An 18,692-nucleotide genomic window follows, 5' to 3' on the forward strand; every position below is an offset into this window, starting at 1 on the left:
CTGTCGCAGAGTGCTAATGCAATCTTATCAAAAATATCACCCCCCCAAAAAAGGTCTAAAAAGCGTGACATTTTAGAGGCAGTGATGTAATGTTGAACTTTCCACCAGCACTTACTGCACAACACAGTGGGCTGCGTACGAGCCCCCTCCTTGTTGATTGTACCAGTGCGATGGTTGACAAGAGCACCTGAATAATGCAAAAAAAATACCCAGGCGAGTGCAAAAATCCGACGCTATATTTGAAATAATCAGCACATTTCTCTCGGCACAATACCGCCAGGGCTGCAGGTTCCACAGCCAGGTGTGAATTCTGCCCTGTCTGTAATTTATTCTGCTTACATTCACAAACAGACGCTTTTCTCAACAGCTGCGGAGCACAGCAAGCATATTTTGACACAACAAAAACCTGATGTTATTTCAGTTAATCTGCTAAATAGGCTACACAGCAGCTGAGTTGATCACACGTGATGAATCTGAATACGACTCTCCTTTTCTGATTGACATCTAAAACCTGATGTTTCACTCTGGACTGCACGCTCTGAGAAACTGCTTGTTTGAATTATACACCAGATTTATATTTGGCGCTTCTCTTCGTAGAGGGAAGGTCAAATTTCGGTCAGAATCGCTGATAAACTAAAAATGAGCGCTGTTAACTTGGGGTTCACTAAACTCAAGCCTCCCTCTGGACTTCCTATTACCTGCTTCACCTACACTGAGATCTGAAGACAGAGATTTTCTGCTGGCCTTCCTCCCATGACCGCTACGCCAAACCCCCAGTGGACCCTGAGGAGACAAAGGACAATAGTTAGGTTATTGGGAGGGGTGGTGGGGTGGTGGTGGCGGTTTGCTGACCCAATATAATATCTTTCTTTTGCTAAAGATGAATAACTTCACAGCAAGGAATAACTTTTATTACAGATAGAAGACCTAAAAAACATTATTTCATATCAAGTGTAACAAGGTGTGTGTGTTTGTGTCTCACCTGGTGTTTGGCCACCATGTGGGCAGTGTGGATCAGCGGAGGTCTGATGGAGGGTTTGTACTGCAGAGGTTGGCCCAGTAGAGAAAAGTGTGCTTCACCTACACGTTACAGGAAATACACAGACAGTTATCAGAGACTGTGGCTTTAGCACAAACTAAAAACTGTGTGAGTTTATCTGCGGTTATATTTGTGCTTCAATCCTGAGCAAACAATGGACCTTTAGAGAATTAGATTTTGTATAGAAATTATGAATCACAAAAAAAAAGCAAAAACAATCTATTCTGTTCTTCAGTGTAGGTCATTTCTGAACCTTTATTATTATTATTATTATTATCATTATTATTATTATTTAATTAGCCTGTATCAGTCTACAACCTAGCCCTCTTTTTTTGGTAGCTTGCTAAATTCTACCAGCTTTGCTGTCGCTAACTAAGCTAGCTGGCTAATTTAGTAATTCCAGCTACACAGCCAAGGCATTAAAAAACATTTATTTAAGTAAACACAAACCATTTCAGTGCTAAATAGTTGACAATTTCTGAACCTTTATGAAGTTTAATTTGTATAATAACCTTTAGTTTATTAGCTTGCAACCTCCAAGCTGTCCCTCTTTTTAGGTAGCTTGCTAACTTCTACCAGCTCTACAGTAGCTAACTAAGCTAGGTGGCTAATTTAGTAATTGCAGCTATACAGTCAAGGCATTAAAAAAACATTTATTGAAGCAAACAAAAATCGTTTTGGTGCTAAATAGTTGGCAATTTCTGAACCTTTATGAAGTTTACTTTGTAAAATAACCTTTAGTTTATTAGCTTGCAACCTAGCTTTCTTTTTAGGTAGCTAGCTGCCAGATAGCAATAGCTACCTAAGCTAGCTGGTTAATTTAATGATTGCAGCTACACAGCCAAGGCATTGCAAACATTAATGTAGTTCCTTTAAACAAACATTACTGTTGACTGTGTCTTTAAATACAAGGTGTGACATTTGTTAGCCAAAGTGAGCTAAATGTCAGTTTCAAAGCATGCTACAAGGTGGTTATTAGGAATTAGTGAGTCAGCCAGCGATATAACTATATTAAACTTTCACTTACATTTTTTCATGGTCACTTGTAGTACTTAATAATAAATATAGGGGCACAGTTTAATTTCATTTTCTTTAAAGGAACTAACATCACAATTATCAAGTTAGCCAGGTAAGTTAGCCAAGCTAAGCTAGCTGCTGCTTGTCTGGTATAAGTTAGCTGGCTAATACAAATACAGACTAGCTTAAAAATCTGATTTTATGAAGGTTCACGTAACCAAAACTACTAATTAGTAAAAAAGTAAGAAAAATGAAATATCTATAGATTTTTGGTTGCTCAAATAAAATCATTTTTTTGCATGATGCCTATTCTACAAAATACAATTTGCATGTTTGTAAAAAATCTTTGCACACTCAGGACTGAAGCAGAAATACAACTCCGTAAGTGTTGATTAGCGTGCTATGTTGGTGAGGATGTCTTTTAATACTGGCCTGTGAGTGAGTAAACACCCCGGTTGTGGATGTGTCTCTGACCTTGTCCACTGTGGCAGAAGGCTGTAGGGAGCGGCGGGTGGTGGGCCATGACAGGGATGGACGAGATGCCTGATGGGAGGCCCTTGACGCTGGGCGGCTGGCCTGGCGAGGGAGTGAGTGCCGGAGACAAGGGCAGGCTGCTCTACACACAACACACCGGCGATGCGGCGAGAGGATAGACGGGGAAGAACACAAAACACTTTCATTCAAAAAAGGCAACCATTGCTATTTCTCTCTTTCGCAAAGTCATTCTGTTGTTCAAGTTGTTGCTTTAATGTACCGTTCCATCCACATTAGTCCCCCTAATGTACCATTACCCCCTAATGCTAAGGACTATTTTCTCCTCATTTTCAGGTTACGCCAGCACTGACTTCATTTGCAGAGCCTATTTACTTCGACATTTAACCTGCCTGGAGCGCCGGGGAGGCCCAATTGTCACGTCACTGCAAACTCAGACGACCAAACTAAATTGCCTTTCAAATTGCTTTCTTGTGACTGCCTTAACTTTCTGACACATACTGTATTGTCCTATGTGGCAAACATTACCTGAGCAAATTTATAATTTAATTTAACACTATTTGGAAATTGTTGTTGTCAAGTCAGAAGTCCTGCGGGCCTCTGAGCTAATTAAATCTTCTCAAAACCATAAGACAACCTCAATAAGGTTATTAAAAGGTTATACATAATATGGTATAAAACTCTTTATTTTAACCATTGTCTGAAAAGTGGTGTTGTTTTGAACGACTGTGCCGAATCGATGCACATGGGCAGCGTTTGTACCTGGGTGTTGTCTGGAGGTGGGGGGAGCTCAGCAGGCCTGCGGCTGCGCTGGTGCTCAGAGCCCGGGTGTTTGTGGCTGGGCTGTTTCCGCTGGCAGGGGGAGGGGGCCCGGGGCTGCTGGCAGGAGGGCGCTGTCATTTGCAGCATCACCATGCCGCTGCCGGGGGCCGGGGGTAACAACCCTGCACAAACACAAACAAAAAAAAAGAAAAACACAAGCTATAATTGGAATACAGTGTTGATAAGAGGCACATCAGGCCAGGCAGACATGGCAAGACACTTAATACTGCTTATTTATTATTTAATTCATCACATAAACTCATCATTTATGCACCAAACTCTAAATGTCTTTTTGCTCAAAAGCTCTTTTTCAGCACTTTTGTTCGTCTACACACCTCATCAGTGGAATTGTCGCTTTCACACCGTTAGCCGCTGAACAATTACAATCTAAGTGCCTTGATTATAAGGGCACATCCATAGTGGCAATAACAGTCCGTTCCCTTTTGCTGCTAAATCCTCTGCAATGATCCGGGAGATCCAATTATCTTATTAGTTTGTGACGCATGAACGTGACTTTAAAAAAAACACACCAAACAATCAGAGGTTGAGGTGCAACCTTCTGCTCCATGAACTCATAAAAAAAAAAAAGAAGTTTCCATCTAATTAATTTCTGTTTACATAAAGCTCACATTAGGCGAAAATCATAATATAAGCTTTGCACAGCCGACGCCACTGTTGATTTATGAATTATTACCTCACAACAGTAGCAAGGACAATGGATATTTGGACTTAATCTGCAGATTATTTCTGGCCCCGGCCTAGCCAATTAAAAATGTTTACTGGTGACGCTGTAGGTGAGGCCGTCGCGAGACCTTCATCTGACCTCATTACTGACGGGCTGGAAATGATGGCTCCCTCCATTGCTCGCCCATAATAATCAGGCATGAATAATAAAGGTCATTAGTAAGGAGACTGCCCCACCTGGGCCTCTGGACGGTGATTCTGTGAGTCCTCGAAAGGCCAATACATGAAAAGATGGGTTATTATGGTCGGGTTTCATTCTTTTAAACAGTTTAGTAATTTTTTATTCCATTTCTATATCATTTCATCTCCTAATTTACCAAAGAATCTTAGAAACAGACCAATATATCGCCAATGCCGATACGTCTGCTGATATAACATCATTCATATATCAACATTTTCTGCCTTCACCTCAATCAAAGCATGAGTCTGTTCCAGAAAACATGACTTCTAGCATAACTCACACTGGAGCTGCCAACAACTTCATCTGAGGAGTCACGATGACATCAGTGATTTCTCATTTCAATAGTTTCTCACTGTACTAAACAACATTTTGACTAAGCTGTTGTCAGCATAACATTTGCAGCGGTCGACCTACTGGCTGTTTAATCTCCGTGCAGCTCCGGAGGAAGAGGAGGATGTGCAAATCACTTTCACTTATCCACACCCCGGGGAGCCGTCATCACCACGCCTCACTCTTTCTCATTTTGAAAATCCGGAGTGTAAATCTAATCACGCTTCTGACGCGCACACAGTGGCAAAGTAAACCCGGGGAAGATTATTTCATTATGAAGGCCGGGTCGTAGCTATGGAGGGATGCATTCTGCGATTATTGACACTGAGAGATGGGGAAAAATAAAGACTGTCGGAGCACTGGCAGTGATGGGGAATCTCCTGGGCGGCTAATGTCAGAGACTGAATATTCTCACTGAGCTGTGTGATCCTGCTGCACATCACTATGTGTTTGGAGCTAGGCTCGGCTGTGGCCGGGCTTCAGAGGGGAGTGTACCTGCATACTGCTGGCCTGGGTGCTGCTGGGAGACGCAGGGGGACGAGGTCTGAGGAAACTGGAGCTGCTCCATCATCTGGGCGGGCAGGAAACTCACTGTGGAACTGTGAATGAACACAGAGGAAATCAAGTGTTTTAAAACAGCGCTTCTGCAGGGTTCAAGTGAAATTAAGTCTTTGATAGCATAAAATACAATTTAATACTTGTTTCCTGGTCATAGCAGCAGCAAGTATAAAAGATGATCAAGTCTGGATGAGGAGGCTTTGAATTATTTACCATGTGAATGAATTTATTGACTTTAATATCACATTTTTGTCTCAGTAGTTTCCTGCAGTAGAGGAGAATGGATGATGTGTCCATCAACAGAAAATTAGTCAGCAACTATTTTGACAACAGATTCATCTTTTAAAAGCCAGCTTCAAGCAAAGTTGCAAAACACTTGATGGTTCCAGCTTCTGAAATGTGAGAATTTGTTGCTTGTTGTTGTCTCACAGTGTATTAAATCAAATATATTTGAGTATTGCACTGTTGCTTGAACAAAACAAGACATTTAATGACATCAGCCTCTGCTCTAGAAAACTGCAATGGGCAGTTTTTACGTTTTGCGGATGTTGTTTAGACAAAAACGATTCAATTAAAAACTTTTCAGGATCTGCAGATTCCCTCTTTGAGGTTTAAATGTTGCCAAATTTGTCAGCAGAAGTGTTTCTGGCACCGCAGAGCCCGAGCACCTGAAGAAAAAGATATGATGCTCACACCTAAGTTGGCCTTAAAAGTGTTTAGAAAATCACTTCTAAACCTGCACCGACGTAAATCTCCAGGAGCTTGGAGATCTTAACGCTTCAGCTGGGGTGTTAAATTTGAAATTTAACTCTAAGTCCATCTGCAAAGCAGGCGCTCTGCTCTGTAAGCAACCTGCCTGCAGGGACTCGTGTACAGCTGGTGAAAAAGCAGGCTGCAGGTGGACAGTCAGGCCTCGTGGGAGAACACTGAGCCTCTCCAACGCTGCCGCATAAATCATTTCCACACTGACTGCCCTACTAAAGCAGCCTCATTTTACAGCTGGGACAATGAGAGAGTGACCTCTTCTCTCGTGTGTGTGTGTGTGTGTGTGTGGGGTGTGTGTGTGTGTGCATTGTTCTTCTGCAGGTGATGACTGCGAACATGGCTGTTTCATGTCTGCTGTTTGTTATGTATACGAGCGTGCACAACCGTCCCAGTAGTGCTCCACTCACCAGGATCCAGATTGATTGGGTCCATGGAGGTAGAAACTAATTACATGTTTTGCTTTCTGTGAACTAGTTCTATCAATCAGCTTATAATGAGAGAGAGCGCGCCGCTCACACTACTCCACACCAGCAGAGTAATGGAGGAAAACGAGTGAAGCTGTTCGAGAGGGCACAGAGTTGACATTTATCAGCTGCAACCCGTACACGGTGGTTCACCAAAAGGATCGTGGTAGTAACGTCATTTTTCCCCCCACAGTGAACAAAGATAACCTTGGCTCCGAGGTGCTTTGGGGATTCACTCATCAGGCCTGTTCGGTCTATAAATAAGAGGCACCTTCAGGAGTGAAAAACAGCATTGAGCACCTGAAAATCGGTTTCTGGGACAAAGAACATCTACAGCCGAGCCAATAATATCATCGAAACCTGATTCAAGCAACTTCAGCTGGTAGAAAGTGTCATTATAAAAAGTATTTTATCTTTAGTGAGTCACGTGTTCTTGTTCTCTTTTTCTGTTGCATTTGATGCTAGTACAGTATATATTTTTCTGTTCACACTTGAGAACAACAACCTAATATATCCAATTGTCATGCTTCATCATAACGTGTGTAGTGTCCGTGTGGATGGTACCTCATGGTGGTGTGCTGGTTGGGAGGGAGCAGGCTGTAACAGGGCTGCATGCCAGCGACAGCCACTGCCCCCTGTCCTGGCTGACAGGACACAAACACTGGCTGCTGGTACGTCTGCTGTGGCACAGAAACCTGCTGCAGGGGAAAGATTGGAAGAACAGCAGGTAAACATGCAAATCAAGCGACAAAATACAGAAAACCGGCTTTATTGGCTAATTCCAGCACATGACTGCTCCATCATTGTCAAAGGTCTGTCAGTTAAATGTACAATAGACATTCATTTTCTTAGCTGGAGATTTTTACTTGCAATAAATAGCAGTATAAAAGCATCATGGAGAGTGCTTGATCTTTGACACTTCAGTTTTACATTCCTCTATTAGACACTTTAAAATCCACTGTCACAGTTTGTTTTCTCCCTCATCTTAAGGACAAATATCTCAAAACATCAACACAGGTATTCTCCATTAATAAAGTGCAGGCTCTCTTCTCTTCCTGTGCCTCGACAAGAATAAAGAGCAACCAGCAGCCTCGTCTGAGGACAGCAAATTCCATTCATAACAAAATGAACTGAACGCTCTTTTTCATCTTTACGCTGGTCGTATTAATCTGACACTCATCACAATACCTGATAAGACTGCATTGGAGGGTACTGGACCATCATGCCTTGCATCTGGTGGTTGCCCATATTGCTTTGCTGGTTGCCAGTGAGAGCGAGGTTGGATGTTGGCTGCACGCCCACTATGGTCTGGTAGCTGGACGCTGGGTTTGGCATCATGGCTTGGTGCACTGAGGCGAAATGAGAAAGAGGCACAATGCTGTGACCGAATGAAAGAAGACTCCTGATAGGAAACACTGTGAGAATAATAAAACAATTAATATTCATGATTCCTCGGCAGCACAGGCAAAGACGGCGCTAATGAAAGCTTGCTTATCAAGATTTTACGAGGAAATAGTTGGGAGATTTGATTGATTTTATAGGGAAATGTGCTCATCACCAGGAGGAGAACAAAAGAAGGAGCAGCAGATTGAAAGATTGTGGGAGTCGGGGCTCGGCTCAGGGAGTTGAGCTGTTGCAGCTAAGCAGGTTTGAGGCACTTGGAATAAATGAGAAGTCAATATGTTTGATTTAGCCTTTGGTGGCTTGAACCTGCAACCTGAGTGGCCTGGTCGCGAACAAAAAAATAAACGTCCACTTCAACGAGTGATTAAGTTCAGGGGTAAACAGAGAATGGGAACACATTTCTTTAGCACTACTTAAAAACCCATTTAGAGTGCCCCGAAGAAAATGACAAAGTCACACGGATCCGTCCATTTTCCGAACGGCCTAAAATGGTGGCACTCGCTCCTAGCCGGAGGGGAAGGGGAGAATCAGACACTTAAATGTCAAGGTGACAAAAAGAGACATTTGAAAATACTGTCCCTCGTGACACACACACGCGGTAATCCAAGGGACAAAGGAGAGGACGTCCTTTTGTGAAGGTGTCTTTACAGTCTGCCGCCCTGGGAGAAAAGTACAACTAGACAATGAGAGTGCTTGGTGAGGAACAGAGAGGGGGGAGGACTATTTTTATCCACCCTCGTCTCCCACCTTCACTTACAAACCAAGCATGAAATGACCGTAATATCAAACGCACCCCATTTTATTCCAATCCAGCAGGCAGCAGATGAGGGACCATGGTCGTTGACCCTACAGTTTTCGGAGGATGACAGTTTAGGGATTAGAGCCGTCCAGTGACGAGGCCGAGACCAATTATAGGGGAAGTTTTTGGCTTGCGTCCATTTCCTTTGCTGACTTAGTAGCCATGGCGAGGTTACTGTATGTCCTGCAGGTGAGGAGTGAGGGGCTGAAAAAGAGACCGGTTCACTGTGAGATTCATAGAGGCCTCTCAGACAGCGTCCCGGCCCCGTATCCCGCCTCTCAGGCTTGGCGTGCTTCCTCCTTGCTATTAAATCATACTTCTAAAAAATACTCTGAAAACCATTAAGATCAACAAGGACCCCCGTCTTGAAAGTCCCAAACTAAAAAATTCAACAGACACTGACTGCCTCATTAGAGCCATAACAGACACTGCAGGGTTTATATCCAGTGTATTTATTTCATGTACTGATTTAACTTTTTATAAGTGCCATTTTAAATTTGTTGCAGCATCTCAGGATTTTCTCATCATTTCTTATAGTCATTTCTTAAAATGCCCCTTTGATTGAAAGCACACTTTGCCATATTTTCTTTCTAGCAAAGATGTTTGGTTCACGCTATGATTAGGGCTGCAACTAATGATTTTAATTAATTGACTAATGTGCCGATTAATTTCCCGTTTAATCATTTTGCCCATAAATGTCAGAAAATATAATTTCCCTGAGCACAGGGTGGCATTTTCATCAGGGCTCCTACAGCTTAAGACCGCTAGAATTAAGAATTTTCGGGACATTTTTTGTTTCTCTACTTTTAAAAAACAGATTCAATCCATAAATTGCTAAAAAATGTGAAGAGGAATTGCCTAAAAACCCTCCAGGGGCTTTAAAAAGTAGCATTCTCTTAGCTGCATATTAAACGAAATGATTACAGCTCTGTAGTTTACACTGTTTGTATGTATCTGTCAATTTTTTTTAGACATTATACAAAAATAGAAATCATAAAAAATCAGAAATAGCAATTTTTAACACCACTGTAAAATAAATTTACTATCAATAAAAAAAAAATGTTGGAGACACTTTTGCTAAAATCTGTGACATAAAAAATTACGATTTGGGTCCAAGAAAACAGTTAGATGATCACTTAAAAAAACAGACCTGGGAAATATCTGGCGTTTGATGACGACCTTGTGTTTCTCATTCTGCATGTGGGAAGCCTTCTGCATAAAATACACAGAGGCCCACAGAAATGGCTGGGCCCCTAAAAAAGTCCAGTGAATAGGCCTCCTCCATATTGCCTTTACTTATATCAATGCATGAACCTGCTCTCTCTCTCTCTCTCTCTTTCCTAATTTAGATCAATAAATTTCTCAGGTCATGGGGCAAAAATAAGACTCCTGGCATTTTCAGGAGAGGGGATATGAGTGTAGTTGGATCCGCTATCGCGAGCTGTGTGATGTTATTATGAATAGATGTTATCAATTATTTTGAGAAAACATTTATAAAATCCTTCTTTCCATGTCGTGGCATTTGTAGGACTTTTGAAAGATTGATTTCAGACCTTTAAACACCAATTTAGGCCTTATCTATTAATGACTTAATTGCCTGTTAAGACTTTTTAAGGATCTACGGCTACCCTAATTCATATTCCTCAGAACCCAGCCCATAGACATTCAGTGCATTATCATATATGACAAAGAAAGGCAGCTAATCCGCACATTGGAGAAACTGAAATTAGAGAATGTTTGCTGTTTTTGCTTGAAATGATAAATCAACTAGACTAATTGATTAACAGACTTCTCATCCCAGCTCCATATACCATTTAAATCTTGTTAAGGTTTTCACCACTTCTTAAAAGAAAAGGTGCTTTTCTCTCATGTAACTTCCCTTACAAGTGAGGTTTGTCGCATTTTCTCCCCGGCAATGACTAATAAACTGTAGCGTCACGAACAGTAAAGAGGAAGGAAGACAAATCCTTCGATCCTTTCACATGTAATACAAGCTGCTTTCCCAGAATGGCCATGACTGAAGCCGAAGCCCTGTGGTGGTGGTGACTGTCTGATGCAAGTGAGTGGAAACATGCACAGGTTCCTCTGTGGACCTCTGACTGCGCCATCAGAGAATTCCCACTGATTACCTATTTATTATGTGTGCACCCCGTGCTACATTATCTTCACCTTTAGCTGGTCTTATATATCTTTTTTTTAATTAATGCAAAAACAGAAGGGAAACGAGCCACTGAAGTCATTTTTTTCCCTCTTTCCCTGAGAAATAATTGCTGTCCTTTGCCTTTGTAGGTCAGCTTCATTTGTCCGCTGTCTATTCCCCGGGTCCCCAGCAGGGAAGCTGCATTTGCAGCCTACAGATGACAGAATAGTGCCGCAGCCACTTACAGAGACCAGTGTGTACCAGTGTGTACCAGTGTGTGTGTGACCATACAAGTCACAATCGTTGCAACATTACATCCAGTTAAGCAAGTGTGTGTGTGTGCGAGAAAGACCGAGCAGGAGCTAACAATCTCAACTCCTGCGGTGAAAGAAAAAAACTCAGAATAATCAAGTGGATGACTCCCGGGGAGACATCTGAACTCGTAAAAAAACAAACAAGCAGGGAGGAAAGGAAAGGGAGAAATGTTTGTCCTTCAGTAGAGCCGTCGAACCGTGGCTGGCTGGCACAGCTCCCTTGTGAAGAAACACACAGGAGCAACAACAAATAAATACGATCTAAGAGCTGAAAGTGAGAAGTTAAAGTCTATTGATAAAGCAGCAACACTGGGCTTTGCTCTTGACAACGTGAAGTTGGAAAATTCAAGGAAAAATCAGTTGCTGCACATCAGAGACTTCAGACCTCATTCATTAAAACATCCTTTGATTTGTCTTTAGATCCACAGTGGAACTGTTTCAAAGGCATGTTTGAATAAGTTGCAGCTTTGGTTTATTATTATGGAGACGTGAAGAGTCACCTACAGTTTTTTATAAATATGTATGGTAGTTAGAGGAGAGAGATAAATATTTCCTGATCCAGTTTGAATTGTGCCACTTTGTCAATTTAAAAGATCATTTTGCACGTTAAGAAGGTCGCAGTTAATTGTAAAACTGTTGAGGTATTAGCCTGTAAAAATACACAATTAGAAAGACTATACAAGGTTGCGTAGGTGATGTCACAGCTTCTCTCTCGCTGTAGCTACAACGCCTGTGTGCTTCATACAAGGATACACTTTTACAAGCAACAGGTCTTGCTTGATCAAACACATCAGGTAGTGTGCGGAACATAGCTAAGTTACCTGGCTTGCTAGCTTGTGTGGCTGAGTGTAACTTGGTGTGTTTTGTGAAAACCACTTCATCTCAGTGGGTCATTTAGTCTCATTTCCTCTAATCTTTCCCAGATTTTTTAACATTTTATACACACCTGTTTCAACTGTTGAGAAAGCCAGCAGGACTCAAATGATCCATGTGCCAAAAGCAAAAATAGCTGGGGGAAAAAAACACCTAAAAACGCTGTATTTAACATTTAAAATGACCGTGTTCGTACCTTGTTGCTGGGGCAGGTTTTGGCTCTGAGGGCAGTTATAGGGCAGGTTGATGGGGGGCCGGTAGTGCTGCTGCTGGCTGGAGCAGTGGGGGTGGTGGGCTGACGAGCAGTAACACGCCGACATCTGGAAAAGACACACAACACGAATTCAAGGACTGTGTGACACCATCCGCAGTCCCATTTGAATCCACTTCCCAGCAAGAGGATAAAGGATTAGTCATGACGCTGGTTTCCACTGTGGAGTGACTCACAGCAGATGAATGAGCACATTCTGACACACGACTAAATGTCCCTACCTGCTGGACAGGCTGTTGGATGTAGGTGTGTTGCTGGAGTAGCTGCTGGTTCAGGGAGGACCCGGGGAAAGCAGCGGGGCCCGGGGTGGAGCTGGGATATGTGTGGTTGGGGCCCGGGGTCGGGAGTGGGACAGGCTGACCCTGCAGCACCCCTGGGTGTCCTCCCGATGGCCCTGCCACCATGTAGCTAGCAACGTGCTGCTGCTGCGGAGCTCCCTGCAGCACCACAGGGGAGGGGTGGTGGTGGAATACGGTCGGATAGTGGCGGGTGTCAGGAGCTGAAGCCCCGCTGTCGCCGGGTGGCTGCTGCGCCAGAGTCATGTGACTGAACTGGGCGTTGAGGGAATCAGGCTGCGGGGAGAATTTAGTGTTAAATGTTTTAATCTATTCAGAATAATACAGTTCAACTACAGTCAGCTGATTTCTAAGCTACATGCTAAAGACACTGACTAAACTGACATTCACTTGATGGTTTAGTCTAAATGTGACCCACGTCTGCGGAGACCAGTGGAGTCTAAAGTGAACTATTTATCTGCATCACTGCTGCACGCCAGTTCGGGTCATTTCTGACATGTTGTTGGAAAAGTAGTGTTTTTAGTCATGGATTATTCAGCGCTAACATCTGCTGATGAATTAAATATTAATGGAACTTTCCACAGGCATAATTAGTCACAGAGGCATGTCTTTCACTAAAACCAGGTCAGAAATGAGGTTAAGTGAATGCATGATCTATATATGTGGGAACTGGCTCCTGCTGGATTTAGATACACCTTTCCACAAGATGAAAAAATGAACTCAATACAGAGGTGGGAGAATAATAAGACGTTTGAAGTTAAAAAGGTGAAACAATGTTGTACTTGATTTGAGATAGTAAGAATTTTGTTGAGCCATGAACTGTGAACTATGCTGCATGTGGACACTAAACTCTGCTTGCTAAATTCACAATTGAAGAGAACTTTTTCTAGGTGTAAATAATATAAAATATGTGGCAAATAATGCAGCTACAGTTTAAATAAATCACAGAAGATATCTAATGAAGGAGCTCATCAAAAAGCACATGCATACAGTCTGAAGATCTGAGTTTTCTGGACATCTATGTCACATTTTAATTTACCAATTTAACTGCTCTGAGAAAAGTCTATAAATAAGCTGTTAATGAGCCAGGTCTGACAGGAGATGGAGCGGGGAGGGGAGGAATAATAAAATGGAAGAAAGAAGGCGTTCTGTACCACAGTGTACTGTTGGTTAGGACAGACGGGCAGGAACTGAGAAGGAGGAAGAGGAGGAAGAGGATACGAGACCGTTGGGTTGTGAACAGGCTCAGAGGACAGCTGGAGAGGAGGACAGATCGGCTGAGGAGGGAAGGGAAGAAGAGATGGACAGAGGGACAGGAGATGAGACTGGAGGAAGGATGCTAGTAAAATGGTGGGAGCCTCAATTGACCATTTGCTAAACCCCGTTTATGTTTTCAATTTAAATGTTACACAAGAACAGACTTTGAGGATGAGGACGGACTGATGGATTCAGTAACACTATCTCAGCTAACGTTGGCTGTGGTTTCTGGAGAGTAAACTTCCCCACATCCAATAGAGAGCACGACAGAGCTGTTAATGTTACCCGCACAAAGTGACATTTAGGAGCAGCTTCCACACAGTGGGGAGATACGACACAGTATTCCTTTGGTAAAACTTACTGAAAGTCTTTACATGCTCACTCTAAATTCCCACTTAAAGCAACTACAAGGAGTGTTTAACTGGGTATGAAACCATCTCATTTTAATGCTGATGTCTCTATATGACCTACACAAGCAAACGAGACCACCAGCAAGAAGATTTGCTATTTCAATACAGGTTTTCTTAATGCCTGTCTGACTCCATGTAAAATCAGATTTACAGCACGCAGACCGAAAGAGCCTCTGTTTAAATAATTTCCCTTGCAAAGTTTGGAAGTGAGTAATACATTACCAGTTAAAAGGAAGTAGGAGAATTCAGAGAATTATATTTTTGACGTATTTTGTGGTTATTGCTGATACTGCAGCACGATTAAGTCACAACCTCTGGGGCTGAAAAATGAAGTCAACACAGCATGACAAAAACTGCAGTTCCTCTAATGACCACTTGAGGCTGGCTCCAAAAGTGACCCCCATGTTAAAATGCCCAATTTGCAGCAGAAATAAACATGTTAATAGCATGGTACAAGAAACAGTTTTGATCTCTAGGGCTAATTTCCCCGTTCATGACAACTTTAGGTTATGTACGCTTAATTTTATTAAGGCTTAAACTTATGCGTAATTAAGGATGTGACTGCTTTGAGTGACAGGTGGATGCTGCTTTCCAGTCACTTCCTCTGTGACAACTCTGGTGAGGTAAATTAACCACAGTCAAGTTTGTTAAAATTTGTTGTTAGCTGAATGTAGCTAACGTTAGCTGAACCTGTCAAGGAAAGCCAGCACTGCAAAACAGTTGCTTAAAGGAGAAAACGTTTTTAAAATAAGTTGTGTCTTTCTTTCACTTGCTTCTAAAACAAAAGCATGCGCTAGCCAGATCATGATCTTAACAACACCAGGTGATGGGGCTCATGGGAAATGCAGTCCTCTATCAGGGGGAAGTTCCCGCTCTTGGCCACAAGGGCTGCTAAAACAAACAAACAATATGAAATTCCTTGTAGTTGCTTTAAAGATGTGAGGACATCACAGGCTTTACAGGCCAGCTGTGCTTAGTCACTGTTGCTAAGCGATGAATGTTGTCCGTGGGGGGGTTTATCCAACGGTCAATTAAATGACTTGAGTGAAGCTCCTACCATCATACCATCAGCTCCCATTTCAACACTCTAGGTTAGTGAGGTTTGAGAAAGTTAGAAAAACAGTGTCGTTACTACATGAATTTAATTTGAAAGAGAAAAAGAGTGAGAAACATGTAGCCCCGCCCACTGACCTGGGAGTGGAGGTGATTGGTTGGCTGTTGCTGTGTTGGTGCAGGGATCTGTTGCTGTGGGGTTTTCCCCTGCTGTGTGTTCCTGCCAGCAGCGGGGGCGACAGAGGCCGGGTTATAAACTACGGCGCTGCCGTCGGGGTGGATGAAAGGCTTGCCTGTCAAATTTAATTCAGAAGAGACAAAAAAACCACAGTGATGCGAGATGTACACACACTCATAATGCAGCATCATACAAAAGGAAACACTTAAATTCTGCTCTTCGTGACAGCGAGGACACACCCAAACATGGTTCATGACAGGAGAGGTGATGGGAATTAACAACCCTGGCAGCATTTGAAGTTCAGTTTGCAGCTCAAAAGTGTACAACTGGTCTGTGATGAATATTTACAGATTTCTCCCATCTGTTCAGTGCATTTTGATCAGCACGCTTTTGGTCTGACTTCTAATTTGACAGACAAACCGAGTGCAGCCCCATGCCAACCTGTAATTCTGTCCCCAAGTCATGAATAATTCATTAGTAAACCAGAAAATTACAAGACATGAACATGACTTTGATTTAATGCAGCAGACCGAGATTGGGTCACCACCATCAAAAAAGAAAATCCTGTGCTTTCGTGTCATTTTTGATTCAGTGAAATGGAGTTTTTAAATAGAAACTCTTTTCATCTTCACATGGTATCACCCACCTGTGTGTGGGTTGACCAGGACGCTGCCGGGCGGTATCCCTGAGGCTTCCAGCGGCAACACATAATAGTTTGTTGCATCTGTAGCTGATGGCGGCTGTGAGGCGACGCTCTTGATCATCTCAGGGTGTCCAGAGCCTCTGGTATCAGCAGCCGGGTGGATTAAAGGTGCGCTGGGGATGCTGGACCAGGATGAGGCTGAAACTGGGAGAGGCAGCTGGGGACGGGAAAGAGAGCTGGACGAGGAGCCGACGCTGCTGCATGATTCTGAACCTGAGGAGAAGCAGAGCAAAAAGATAAACAAAAAACTGCATTTCCCAATATGACTTCAAGGCCGCCTCTGAGAGGAGGAGCATTAACTTGTTAGATATTCACACGGGCGAGAACAGTTGATGGTGGTGATGAAGGAGTCGTGCCTCTTGCTAATGACGCAGCCTCTCCTGTGGCTGAATTGCATTCTGGTCTCTTGAACCAACTGTTGAGAAACTGGTATCTGTGCACCGTCTGTGATGGATTTCTCCCTGTATAATTACCGAATGGTGTGCAAAATGGTGACTGTACAAAGAAGTTTTTGGACAGAGCAATCTGGTGTTTAGAGTTTAATAATGTTGCTGCGATCAGATCACAATAGAGCTGCACTGGAAATACAGTAGAAAACGCTGATATGGATCAAAAAGCTGGGAACAGAATTATTTCTATACAAATGCTATTGAAATAATTTGTTCACTGTAATTAAATAGTCTGCTTACAGTGTGAATTTGGGTCTGTTCATACATAAGAACACATGCAAACATTTTTAAACTAAGGTAAAGCTTCGTGGTTGTTTTTGTCTCTTTGTAGTTCTTTTCCATCTCTCTGTCATGTATCTTTAAGGTCCTTTTGTGTCTCTGAGGTAAATGTATGTCTATTTTGGATGTTTTATCTCACTCTGCAGTCATTTTGTGTGTTTTTGTCGTTCCTTTGCATCTCTTTGTCGTCTTTTTAAGTCTCTTCCTGGTCATGTATTTGTTAAGTGACATTTTTCAGATCAAGGCCAGATGAAGCCCCTGACACTTTGTGCCTGTTGTTGCATGTTTGTATTGTATGTCTAAATGAAATGAAGAGATTAATGTTGACTTTGTTAATTCAGGAGGTAAAGTGGGATGGACTGATTTGTGGCACACTTTTTAAAGTCAAAAGGCTCAAGTCCAAGTGAAGTCCTGAGTCACTGGTGTTCAAGTCCAGGGTGAGTTGTCGAGTCTGAAGTTATCGAATTTGTGACTCAGGTCTGACTCAAGTCAAAGTCATGTGGTTCGTGTCTACACCTCCAGTTGAAGGCACCCTCTGACCCAGAATGCCCCGTAATGACACAGCTGTGCTGTATTTTGAAACAGTAAAAATTGAAGCTGTCAATTTCATTTCTTTATGTTGATGTAATAAATACACAAATAATAATTAGATGATGATCTGCAGGGGAAATTAAAGAGTAAATGTATGTAGTCACTACTATTGGATTTAGAATCAAAGCAAAAGGAATGACAGGTGAGGTTTGTGACTTCGACAAAAAACTGGAAAGATTATGTCAAAATGGAATTAAAAAGACAGAAATAATAAATTTTTCCTTTCAGGCGACTGAAAGGAGTTTTCCCTTTATCGTATATAAGCTCCTATTTTCAGGTAAAAGTGGCGTGCAGCCTGTTGCGAGGGGAGGTTATTTGAGGGCTTAGGCGAAGGGCAAATGCAGCAGAACACGGCAGCGCAGGCAAGATGTCTCCTCGACTTATACTTCCCAAACACAAAGTGAGGGCAGCCATCCGCCTCGTAAACAACTTAAAAAACTGCTCAGGCAAGAAGCCTGCTGCTGCTGCTGCTGCTACACCTCTCTGTGAGATAAAAAAGAAGAAAAAAAAAACTAAGGATTGGCAAAAATAGAAAAACGCCAGACGGAAACAGTGGCAGGGAACAAAATGGGGAGCAGAGGCCAACCAAGGACTTCTCCCCTGCATTCGCAGAGATAAAGGAGACAAACCCGCTGTGACGAACACATTTCATCTAATCTCAGCCAATCTAGTTACAAATGGATCATATTGTGGAGTAAGCACCTGCAGTTGTGGAGCAGCCCTAACTTCATCTCAGCGGCGTGCGTGCCACTTCCCGGCGCTTAGACTTATACATTATGCAGTAACTCCTCACCGCTTGGTTTTACACTACTGCTGCTACAACACTTTTTAAGAGCCTCTTCCATCACAGTGCTGCTGTGCGGTCATTAGTTTTGACAGCTGTCCGGCTACAGGGCGGCCTGCGGACTTTATTGACCACGGCAGGACAACAAACATTTGTTCTGATGAGACCTAAGCTGCACCGAATGCCTGAGGAGTATGCTTGAAGCTCAATATGCAAAATGGCTATTTCTGTTCCCGACGTACCCATAGTAGCATCTAATTAGGAAATGTTTCACCTTCATGCTGTGACAGAGAGTTTCCCTTCTTTCTCTGAGTGACGGAACAAATGAATACAGTAGAGCTGCAATGTTTAATCAATTAGCTGTCGACTATTAAATTAGTCACCAACTAATTTGATAATTGACTAACTGGTTTGAGTCATTTTTAAGAAGAAAACTGAGATTCTAGAGTTTCTTTACTCCTCATGTAACCAGCCTCCTT

The 18,692-nt window shown here is 42.6% G+C and overlaps 1 protein-coding gene across 12 annotated transcripts in view; it reads right to left on the minus strand.

Annotated features, from left to right (window-relative positions):
• The window catches only part of LOC126401666 (R3H domain-containing protein 1-like), a 55,968-nt gene that overhangs the window by 6,814 nt on the left and 30,462 nt on the right, over nucleotides 1-18,692 (minus strand). For 7 of the 12 annotated variants that reach the window (XM_050063029.1, XM_050063033.1, XM_050063031.1 and 4 more), the window contains 12 exons: nucleotides 16,054-16,323; nucleotides 15,368-15,522; nucleotides 13,664-13,786; nucleotides 12,435-12,785; nucleotides 12,139-12,262; nucleotides 7,601-7,761; nucleotides 6,977-7,110; nucleotides 5,121-5,224; nucleotides 3,311-3,492; nucleotides 2,489-2,672; nucleotides 983-1,080; nucleotides 699-783 (listed from right to left, as the gene is read on the minus strand). In XM_050063029.1, the coding sequence (XP_049918986.1) occupies nucleotides 699-783; nucleotides 983-1,080; nucleotides 2,489-2,672; nucleotides 3,311-3,492; nucleotides 5,121-5,224; nucleotides 6,977-7,110; nucleotides 7,601-7,761; nucleotides 12,139-12,262; nucleotides 12,435-12,785; nucleotides 13,664-13,786; nucleotides 15,368-15,522; nucleotides 16,054-16,323 (1,971 nt within the window). Of the gene's footprint in view, nucleotides 1-698; nucleotides 784-982; nucleotides 1,081-2,488; nucleotides 2,673-3,310; nucleotides 3,493-5,120; nucleotides 5,225-6,976; nucleotides 7,111-7,600; nucleotides 7,762-12,138; nucleotides 12,263-12,434; nucleotides 12,786-13,663; nucleotides 13,787-15,367; nucleotides 15,523-16,053; nucleotides 16,324-18,692 lie in introns of those variants that run through there. The other 5 variants (XM_050063030.1, XM_050063035.1, XM_050063037.1 and 2 more) reach the window with 5 other exon arrangements.

This window comes from Epinephelus moara, chromosome 15 (assembly GCF_006386435.1).
Source record: "Epinephelus moara isolate mb chromosome 15, YSFRI_EMoa_1.0, whole genome shotgun sequence".
NCBI lineage: Eukaryota > Metazoa > Chordata > Actinopteri > Perciformes > Serranidae > Epinephelus > Epinephelus moara.